Source organism: Hibiscus syriacus, unplaced genomic scaffold (genome assembly GCF_006381635.1).
Source record: "Hibiscus syriacus cultivar Baekdansim isolate YM2019G1 unplaced genomic scaffold, ASM638163v2 tig00111069_pilon, whole genome shotgun sequence".
NCBI classification, from domain to species: domain Eukaryota; kingdom Viridiplantae; phylum Streptophyta; class Magnoliopsida; order Malvales; family Malvaceae; genus Hibiscus; species Hibiscus syriacus.
In genome coordinates, this window is record NW_024062970.1 from 710,522 (window position 1) to 722,312 (window position 11,791).

General features: G+C 36.0%; 2 protein-coding genes across 2 annotated transcripts in view; one reads left to right on the top strand and one right to left on the bottom strand.

The window, feature by feature from the left end:
* The window catches only part of LOC120151789 (ent-kaurenoic acid oxidase 1-like), a 28,387-nt gene that overhangs the window by 5,223 nt on the left and 11,373 nt on the right, over positions 1–11,791 (top strand). Inside the window, exon 2 of the mRNA XM_039164144.1 lies at positions 11,743–11,748. The gene's annotated coding sequence lies outside the window, so the exon portion shown is untranslated. The remainder of the gene's footprint in view (positions 1–11,742; positions 11,749–11,791) is intronic.
* Positions 1,487–3,231, bottom strand: LOC120151829 (aldehyde oxidase 4-like). Its single transcript, XM_039164170.1, has 5 exons — positions 3,226–3,231; positions 2,677–2,949; positions 2,432–2,518; positions 1,852–2,041; positions 1,487–1,749 (listed from the first exon to the last, which is right to left on the bottom strand). The coding sequence occupies exons 1-5, from the start codon at positions 3,229–3,231 to the stop codon at positions 1,529–1,531; spliced, it is 777 nt and encodes a 258-aa protein (XP_039020101.1). The 3' UTR covers positions 1,487–1,528.

Here is an 11,791-nt window from a genome sequence, read left to right on the forward strand (position 1 = left end):
TCAAAAATACTTCAGTATCGATACTGACCCTCTAAGTATCGATAATGGACCGTGAGTATTGATACATCTATTGGGCGTATCGATACTTCCCTTACAAAATAGCCTGATTTTGGCCTTTCACGAAGAATAGTATCGGTATTGTTCTTCTGATACCGACGGACCAGAATGCTCTGTTTTGAGCACAAAATTATACCCAAACTCACCCATTCACTCCCCTAAGACTACAAACGTTGTTAAAGTCTTATTTGCGATCTTAGAGGTAAAAAGGAACCATCTTTCGTGCATACAACACACAAATACGAATCTTTCCATGAAATCAGTCTAACATGCTTACATGAACAAACCATACCATTTATGCACATTTAATGAACTAACTACATGCGGTATGGACAAGTTAGAATCGTGTTACCTTGCAGCTAGATGATTGAAAAATGTTCCCAAATCACCCAAGGACTAACTTTTCCTTGCCTCTAGCTTTTGAGCTCTCCCTTTGCTCTTGCACTAATCAAAACAAGTTTAATGAGTTGTTAGCTCATTTTAAACCTTATGAAGATACCAAAAACATTTTCGTACAATTCAAATCCCATAAAATGAGCTAGAACCTAGGATTTCATAAACCCCCACTAAAACCCATTTTTGGTTAACTCACTTAAACCTTTCAAATAAGAGCTCAATTTGAAGCTTATGAGGTGTAGGATGATGCTATTACCTTAGAATTCTCAAGGGATGCTTAGGATTTTTAAAACTTGGACCTTTGTTGATTTTTTTGGGAGGAAGAATATGCCAAGAAGAGAGGAAGAAAACAAAACAAGAGTGAGGAAAAAGAGATGCAACAAACGGTGATATCATCCCAATTAATGAGAATTCAATCTTGTTTCAAAAATTGGTCAAATTACTTTCATAGTCCCTCTTCATTTGGTTCCATAATAAAACCCCCTTTTTAATACTTGTTGGTCTCATCTCAAGCCCAATTCAAATGCTACTTGGGTCAAACTCTTCATGGGCTAAGAGGATTTATTCTAAGGTCCAAATCAAATAAACCCGAAACTCTTAACCTTATTTCAGGGCATTACAACAATGACCATCTAACTATTGTTCTTTTTTTTACCACCATTTTTGAAATTTTGTCAATCAGGTACTAAATTATTTAAATGCATTCAATCAAATACCTGACGTTAACAATTAATGAAAATGCTGACGTGACAGTTAATAAAATTTGTATAATTACACATTTAGTCCTTATTATTTACATAATAAATCAAATTGGTCATAATTTTAAATTAATTCAATAAAACGAATGTAGTCTTTACATCCATCGTTTAAGGCCATATCCTCTAATAGTTGGCCATGAAACAATAGAGATAATACTTGATGTATTTTATGTTGGATATTGACATTGAAGTTTATAAGTATATTATTAAGTTAATGTCGGGTTTGAAAACCGTGATAACGTCTCCTCTTCAACATAACTTATGGAGATGTACACACGCCGAAGCTAAAACTGAAGCAAACAGGTAGTAGAATTGCGTCACTTTGTGCCCATTGTCCATTGCAAGAACTTCTGGACGCTGTCAAGCCCGCACCGCTTTTTCACAACCGGCATCACGGCTGGAACCTCCAACTGGAATGCTCTTGAATTAGATTCGTCTACTCTATTCCATGAACCAAGTTGCCGCGTGGCTTCAGCTATGGCCGCCCTCATGGCAGAGTGAACTAAAACCGCCAGCGTTAATAGCGGCTCACCGGATGCTGCAAAACAAGAGTCGACGAACTTTGTTGATTACCAAAGTTCAAAAAAGAAAAGAAAAAAAAGAAATAGACATGAACTATATGGGAATTTTAAAAGCTTGCCTTTTGAAGAAAGCACACGTTTCTGATGATGTTCGCTGTTGAGGATTTCCACGTTGAATTGTTTGGGAATTGTGTCTAGGGTAGGGTCTTTATAACTCCATGTTCCATTTTCGGTCACTAATCCATGTGAGTTTGTGGGGTATTCTTCAAACATAAAGAATCCAAATCCTTGAACGTAAGCTCCTTCGATCTGCAAAACATATTGTTTCCTATGTTAATCGAATTGTTTGGGAATTGTGTCTAGGGTAGGGTCTTTATAACTCCATGTTCCATTTTCGGTCACTAATCCATGTGAGTTTGTGGGGTATTCTTCAAACATAAAGAATCCAAATCCTTGAACGTAAGCTCCTTCGATCTGCAAAACATATTTGTTTCCTATGTTAATCGAATTGTTTGGGAATTGTGTCTAGGGTAGGGTCTTTATAACTCCATGTTCCATTTTCGGTCACTAATCCATGTGAGTTTGTGGGGTATTCTTCAAACATAAAGAATCCAAATCCTTGAACGTAAGCTCCTTCGATCTGCAAAACATATTTGTTTCCTATGTTAATCGACTTGGACGAGTACTAGCCTCACTCACTGTTGCACCATAGTTTAGGTACTGCACAGAAGGAGATTCGGATATAAAAAGTGTGCTTGCAGATAAGGTCACAGAAGTTTGATATGCCTGCAATGAATGTTAGATGAAGATGGTGAAACAAAAAGGATACCATAGGCAGTATTCTAAATATCGGACTGGAGATTGAACATGATTGGTTCAATGGGAGAGAAGCTCGAATTGAATTACATGAGTTCGATATTAAAACAGTAAATCTCAGCTCATACCTGAAGAATCAATGTTTCCCATTCAAGAGTTCCCATATGTTCCATCAACTGTTCCGTAAGAGCAGTAAGTTTCTCAACCAAGACATTGCAACAAATTCTAACTGTTTCACAGCTCGATTCAGATGTTGTGCTGCCACCAGTGAAACCCCCTTGAATCAAACTCAAAGTACCAGATTGAATGACTCTTACTTTCTCCAACAGCTCTTCGATGCCACCACGTTTGATTAAACCAAGACTATATGCAGCCACTTGTTTCACTTTGGTCCATGGACCCTGACCCAGATCAACCCCTCCAACTTCAACAGCAATGGACCCATATCAACCCCTCCTCGTTTTATTGAATTAATTTAAAATTATAACCAATTTGATAGTTTGTGTAAGTAATAAGGACTAAATGTATAATTATATAAATTTTATTAGTTGTAACGTCAACACCTCCGTTAATTGTTAACGTTAAATGGCTTAATTGAATGCATTTAAATAATTTAATTATTTGATTGATAAAATTTTAGAAATGATGGTCAAAATGAAAAAGGATAATAGTTAGACAGTCATTGCTATAGTTTACCCAAAAAAGATTATGGAGAATAATGTAATTAATATTTTATTTTAATTAATTTACCTTTAAAATGTTAATTAATGTATAATTATATGTTTAGTGTTTTAGAATTTTAAATTTTTAAAAATTAAATTAATTGTGTTCATCGTTAATAGTATTTAGCAGTGCTCGTCTAACGTCGTAGAATTTTCCTATATAATTCATGATAATTGAGAAAAAATAATTAACGTGTGTGTATATATATATATATATATACTAAATGTACATTTTAAATTTATTTTTATTAATATGGGTAAATACAAAGTAATATCAATTTAAATATAACCCTTAATTATCTAATATTAAACGTTTATACTATGATATTCCTATTGCTCGAATTTAAAACTTAAAAAAAACAATAATTTTTTTACCACTAAATCATTTAATTCTATAAATTTAAAATTTAAATCAATTAAAATAATACAATTTAATTCATTTAAAATTTATTTAAATTCTCGAATCAAATCGTTTAAATAAAAAAATGGGCGACCCAACCAATGGACATAGACAGATTTGATTGATGCTATTTCTCGAGACCAAAGAAGCAAAAAAATACCGAGTTGAAGTTAACTCGGTGGGGAGTTTGAACACAGCGTGGCCTTTCCTCTTCTTTTCGACTCCATTTCTAATCAACTGTGTAGTCCTCAGTAAACTTTGCTTCTGCTTATCTTCTTCATTCTCACTGTTCAAGCTTCTTCTCTGCTTCTTTGTCTCATTATCGTCACTCTCATTCTAAATTACATAACTGACACCGTTTGCTTTTAATTTTATCTTTCTGACACCGTTTGACCAATATTTCCAGAAGTAGCACCCTTTCTGCTGAGTTGGCAAAGGCGCGTCCCCGGGGACGCGCTTTACCCGTGTTTTCGCTGAGTTGGATGCCACGTGTGAAAGGCGCGTCCCCGGGAACGCGCCTTCGCCAACTCAGCATACACGTATTTTGTTTTATAATAAATAGTTTATTTTTATTATTATTATAAATTAATAATATATTATGTAAAATGTTTAGATTATAATGTAAGAATTATCAAGTTTCGATTATTTTTTATTTTGATTATCGATCTATTAATTTTATTAGTTAATTATTTAAATGTTATCAATCTAGTCATCTCATATCAATATTTAACGAAAATATTGATGCATAAGTTAATAAATTAGTATAATTACATATTTAATCTTCAAGACTTACATATTTTATAAAATTAGTCTTATTGAAAATTTATTTTAATAAATTTAATACTCCAATCAGAACATGAAATATGTCATCGTATACATAAATTTTTTAATAACTTTTAATTTGTTTAATTTAATATTTTTCTCTACTTAGAAGGTGAAATTATTATTATATTTTAAAAAAATTATAACTAATAATATTAATTATTATATTAAATAAATATATTAAATATATTTATGTATTTAAAAGTTAAAAAAAATTATTTAGGTGTACATACATTGACAAATTATATAAATGCAATAACATTAAATTATTAGAAACAAAAACATTCATTTAAATACAATATTAATTACATAAGAGTTAACGGTTATATGATGATAACAGAGCTGGACATTTTTTTCTATTGCGCCCGATGTTTCTACAATGCCCACATCGTTTTTGTTCTGTTGACTTCTCCCGAATATCCATATCACAATGTATTCTAGTAGATTTTGGACGACCTGAGTCCCTCAATAGCAATGGATCTGGTACAATTGTAAGCCAAGTTTGAATCTCATTTGGGTCTCTTTCGTTTCCTATGGGCGGAAACTCAAATTCATATACCTTGAATACTTGTGAAAGTTGGTATACGGGATCAACATAATTTTTGTAGTCCAAATGCGAATGTGAGCAAGCAGCAATGACATGAGAGCATGGATATTTGAGTGCTTGAAAGAAACCACAATCGCACCACCTCTCTTACAGATTAACTCTGAAAGAGTTAGCTTCAATCCCTTGCAGCGGACGTGGCATTTCGGTTACACGAAACAATTCACGGGTGCGAGAAAAATTTGTAACTAACATCCCATTTGATGCAACCACTTTTTTCTGTAAATCAACTACTAGTCTTGGGTGGTAAATATGTCCGTTTTGCATCCAAGTAAGAGCTTGTCCACCGAGCTTTGCAAAGAGTTGACCCAAACGAAAATAAGTCGTTTTAACCAACGCCGTGACTGGTAAATGACGCGCCCCCTTTAAGGTTGAATTTATTGCTTCAGCCAAGTTTGTTGTCATATGACCATAGCGATACCCCCCGTCATATGCATTTGTCCACATTTCTTTGCTGATGTCCATAATGTACTCGCACCCCTTCTTATTTTTGCCAAACAGCTCTTGTAGCATCGACTCAAACCTTTGAGGTAAGAGTTCGTAACCTAAGCCATTAGGAATATGTAATAGTTAATATGAAGTATAAATAAGTAATAAGAAATTGATAGAAAATTTGGGAAAAAGTAACATACCCATCCGCACGACTAACTGACGTTCATCGTTCTTCTTGTATTTTCCGTAATAGTTTGCAGCAATATGACGGACACAATAACGATGTTGAACATGTGGAGGTCTATACATTGTACCCAAAGAGTCCATTGCTGCTTTTATCCCGGCTCCTCGGTCTGAAATAATGCATACTCGTTCCCTGGTGACAACATGTAAACGTAAATTTTTAAGGAAAAAAGCCCAAGACTCAGTGTCTTCTCCTTGAACGAGGGCAAACGCAACAGGAAGAATATTGCGGTTTCCATCTTGGACCACAGCCAATAATAAAACTTGCTTGTATTTCCCATACAAGAAAGTACCATCAATTTGGACAATTGGTTTACAGTACTTGACTGCATTAATACACTGAGGGTAAGTCCAAAAGACTCGGTAAAATTGGCAGCGATCGTGAACCATTCGATCATTCACGTAATGATGTTGAGTTTCGAACTCAACAATTGTCCCGGGATTAAGTCTTTGCACAACATGAAACCAACTGGGCAGCTCGTTGTAAGAGGAATCCCATTCGCCATGAAGTTTGCAAATGGCATTCTGTTTTGCCAACAACGCTTTTTTATATGAGACAGTGTACCCATATTGTGATTGTATAGCATAAATCAACACTGCAACAGCTATATGAGAGCTTTGTTTCACAATGGGCATGATTGCTTGACAAATAATGTTGGAGTCCAAGTTGGGATGATCCTGGTTTATACCTGTTGCACAACATGTATGAGGACCGTTGTATCTGGTTAGTTCCCATAAGTTGTTCTTTCTCTTCCTCTTTGATACACGGACCATCCATTGACATCCTTTGTGACGTTGGACGCAGTAGCAGACATATTTCTCCGTGTTAGATCGATCAACTCGGGACTGAACTGAGTTACAAATATTGTAACTCTTTATTGCCATCATTGCTTCCTCCTTCGATGCGAACTCCATTCCAATATGTAAATTACCGTCATTGACTGATGATTGAAGTCCATAGTTGCCAACATCAGGAAGATCTGGAAATTTAGGCTCATACATTGCATCATAATCAGCCTCATACATATGTACAGGAAGTTCGGCTGGTGTTGTATTTATCGGAACGTCATCCTCGTCATCATCAGAATGTACGTTAAACTGTGGTGAGTCAGGTTCAACGAATAATCCCGTTTCAGCACCATCTGCACCTGGCTCCCGAAGAGGTTCTTCTGGTGGAGATGAGGGTTCCTCCGATAATCCAATGTTGAGGTCAACTAAGTTCCCGCTTGCGTGTCCTCCCCTTGAACTTGAGGCCATTGTATCATGTGGGATGTGAATAGACTGTCGTCTCGTTGGCATTTCCATATGTAAGTCGAAAACATTGGCAGATGAATGTCTGCCCCTTGAAGTAGAAGAGATGTTGCCATATGGATTATTAGTGAAGCCACGTGGGTTGAGATCATAAGCAGTTGCAGATGAGCGCCTTCCTATTGAACTTGATGGCATGGTATATGGCGTTGGATCCGCCATTAATGATGTGAAATCATTACAGATAAGTTGTGTCGGGCTATCAACTTGATCAGTTTGATATGCAATGCCAAAGTGAGAGGAATATGAGAGACCACGAGTTGCACGAACCTCAATAAAAGTGGCATACATTTCAATAAGAGATTGTGAACTCCCCATATGAGCATCAACCATCATAGAAACATCATCATCGTTTGAAAGCTGAAATGATGTATACGTGAGCGGAAAAAGTTCAGTAGGAAATCTGTACTGAAGTGAAGATAGTCTTCTCTGGCCTGCTACACGAATCTTTAACGAAATTTTTGTGATTAACTCCTCAATTGTGATGTTTCTCTTCAAGGTTAAGGGGATATAATGATCTGACTCAAAAACAACCCCCTCTTCAGCTTCCTTAATTTCTCCATCATACAAAACAACAGCAGAAAGAGGACTCATTTTCAGAGAATTTGAGAATTTAGAGTTTGGGAATTTGAGAATTTGAAAGATTGTGAACTGAAGTTTGTTTTGAAAGTTTATAATACGTTGCATATAATAGTGTCTATAATCGGAGTACTATTCACATGAAGGCGCGTTCCCGGGGGCGCGCCTTCCATTATTTCGTTAGAGAATATGTTATCATTGCCCTATTATGTCACTCATGTCCCTCGGGGACACTAGATATATCAGTACCTATTATTTCACTATTCACATGAAGGCGCGTTCCCGGGGGCGCGCCTTCCATTATTTCGTCAGAGAATATGTTATCATTGCCCTATTATGTCACTCATATCCCTCGGGGACACTAGATATATCAGTACCTATTATTTCACTATTCACATGAAGGCGCGTTCCCGGGGGCGCGCCTTCCATTATTTCGTCAGAGAATATGTTATCATTGCCCTATTATGTCACTCATGTCCCTCGGGGACACTAGATATATCAGTACCTATTATTTCACTATTCACATGAAGGCGCGTTCCCGGGGGCGCGCCTTCCATTATTTCGTCAGAGAATATGTTATCATTGCCCTATTATGTCACTCATGTCCCTAGGGGACACTAGATATATCAGTACCTATTATTTCACTATTCATATGAAGGCGCGTTCCCGGGGGCGCGCCTTCCATTATTTCGTCAGAGAATATGTTATCATTGCCCTATTATGTCACTCATGTCCCTCGGGGACACTAGATATATCAGTACCTATTATTTCACTATTGACATGAAGGCGCGTTCCCAGGGGCGCGCCTTCCATTATTTCGTCAGAGAATATGTTATCATTGCCCTATTATGTCACTCATGTCCCTCGGGGACACTAGATATATCAGTACCTATTATTTCACTATTCACATGAAGGCGCGTTCCCGGGGCGCGCCTTCCATTATTTCGTCAGAGAATATGTTATCATTGCCCTATTATGTCACTCATGTCCCTCGGGGACACTAGATATATCAGTAAATCAGGTAAATTATAACCAAAATTTAACTTCTTTTGAAAGTTCAGCAAGTTAAGAATAACTTAAATTAAAACGTTATGTGAAGTTTGAATAAATTAGATAAAATGTTATGGATAAATTGAATAAATGTGAAGTGATAAGTTGATTGTGACATTGAAATTGTATGGAATGAGCATTGAAATGTGACATTGAATAAATTGCCAATTCACCCCCCTCTTGGCTGATTCCGTCGATCGATGAACTCAACATAAGTTGATTTTAATGTATACGTTTTAATATATATGTTAATGATAAATCATATGTATGGATAAATTTAATTTCAATTTAAGTATTGTGAACTATAATTGGAATATAACTTTTAATTTCGAATACAATTGGAATATTAAGTTGAAATTTAATGTTAAATTTCGAATACTATAATTTATATTTTAAATTTAAATTTGAATAATATTATTTTTTTTTATTTTAAATTTCGAATAATATAATTTGTATTTTAAAAACATTTATCAAACATTTAATGTTAAATGTGAATAAAAAATAACATTAAAAAATATGTATGTAACAACCATGAAACATTTAAATAACATAACCAAATTACATAAAATTCTGAAATATAATTATTTAAATAACATTAAATATAATTGGATCACCGATGTCGTCTTCTCGAATGAGTTCCACATGGCGGTGGTTGCCTATTTCGTGGAGGATTTCTTCGTGGAACTTGTTCTTCAGTCTCCTCATCTTCACTATCATCATCAGCAGCATTTTCTTCATTTGGTGTAGATGACGCTGAAGGGGCTGAAGGGCCTGTATAAAATAACGACCATGGAGGAGTGCTAGTAACAATCCCACCGCTCCCCGGGAACTGTGGAAACTGTGGAAACATTGGCATCGATGTATGTGATCCAGATGGAGATTGAGGTGTCTGCGGAGAAGCACCACCAGCCAAATAAGATGCATATGAACCATATGCTGGATCATTAAACATAGTCGTATATGTACCTCCATATGGTATAAAACTCTGCGGGCTAGGCATGTAACCTGGCGGGCTAGGAATGTAACCCTGCGGGCTCGGAATGTAACCCTGCGGAGATGGCATATAAACTGGTGGGCTTGGCATATGAAGTGGAGGGCTGGGCATGTAACCCTGCGGCATCGACGAATAAGGATGTTGTGGTGGGACTGATGCAGAACCGGTAGCGCATTCTCTCCATCCACGCGTCGGGGGACGATGATATTGAGACGGTTGACGTCTTTCTCGGCGCCTAGGAATGTTAACCCCTCGTGCTTCCGCCGAAAGTAGAAACGGCTTCCCATTTTCATTAAACCAGTCCATATAGTTATCCGTAACCATATGACCAGTTTCAGCGTAATATTGACGAGGGGCCAACAGTGTATATCGGTTCTCCCAAAGCGCAATCCAATCTCTGTGTCTCACCACCCAGTTAACATCTTTCTTTCCCCGTCTATCTATGTTATGCACGTCGTCTAAATTCCTAGGAGCTTCAGGAATATATTGCGTACAACCATACTGACGGAGCACGCGATCAACTGGATGCCACTCAATAATAGCATAACATATAAGATGTATAACCGATATCCATACCTCTAATGACCCACTAAGGTGGGGTGGGATGCAAGCTTTCACTTCATCGCTCGCATAAGGTATCCACTGAAACTGAAATATAAATATACAATTCAAATAAATAAAATATTCTAATTATATCTAACATTTTAAATTAAAATATTAATAATTAAACAAATTTAAAAACATACCTCAGACCCAGCTTTCGTATCAATAAGTAAACGAATTTCCTCTAACCCAGTAGGTATACTTTTATGGTCCTTTCTTTTCATCGACCACCTATGAAATATAATATAAACTAAATATCACCCTATTTAATTGAAAATATTTAAATCAAAATTTAGTTCGAAATTACCTCAACAATAAGGGGAATACGTATGGTTCATTCACGATCGGGCATAAGAAAGGCATGCGGAACCACGCCCATGATTGTAGAAGCAGAAGACATCCACCGATAGCAGTTTTCTTATAATTCGTCGCCCGACACATTTCTCTAAAGAGAAATGCCAAAACTGCAGCACCCCAACTATATCTTCCAGCTTCATCAAAATCGATCAGATGCCGCAACCACATACAATGCACCTGGTTGCGAGATTTGTCGGGCATCAATATTCCTCCAATTATTCGTAGAATATATGCCCGAGCACATGCCTTTGCTTGATCCTCTGAAGCATTTTCATTTAAAACCTCAAAATTAGCTTTCAACCAAGATAAAGCTATTCTACCTCCATTAAACTCTGGCGGAGCAGCTCCAAGATAATCAATGCACATTGATTGCCAATCACCATCCGCCATACCACACATCATATTTTCGTCGACGGGAAGCCCCAGATGCATAGAGACATCCTCCAATGTAATTGTTGCCTCTCCACATGGAAGGTGAAAAGTGTGTGTCTCGGGCCTCCACCTCTCAATCAGTACAGAAATTAGGACAGGTTCAAGTTTGCAACCGCCTATAATTGTTGCAATATACCCGAACCCAGCAGAAGCTAAATATGGCAAAATACGTTCCGGTGTCGGTATACGTGGATTTTTAATAAAAGTTTCTAAAATACGATCAGCATCCTAAATAATATATTATAAAAAATTAATATAAATTCATAATAACTTTAAAATAAAAATAAATTTAAATATTAACATTAATTATAAAAAATATTACCATATCGCTAAAATGTCTGGAGATATGATCAATATCCAATCGCAACAGCATTTTGTTTTCCATTATAACTGTAGAAAAAACAATATAATTAGCAAAAAAAATTAATAATTCTAAATAAATAATAATTATATAAATATTATTTTAATAAAAAAATAATATTTACATAAATATATTAATATAAAAAATAATAACTATTTAAAAAAATACTAACATAAAAATAAATTTCTTACCACTAATAACAAATTTAAAACTCAAATAGTTGGAGAATTTGAGTTATATAAGAGAGGAGAAGATGATTTTGGTGTGAAGAATGATGAAGGGTTGAGGGAGTTTATATAGGGGAGGAGGAGGGGTAGTTAGGAAAAACGGATGGGA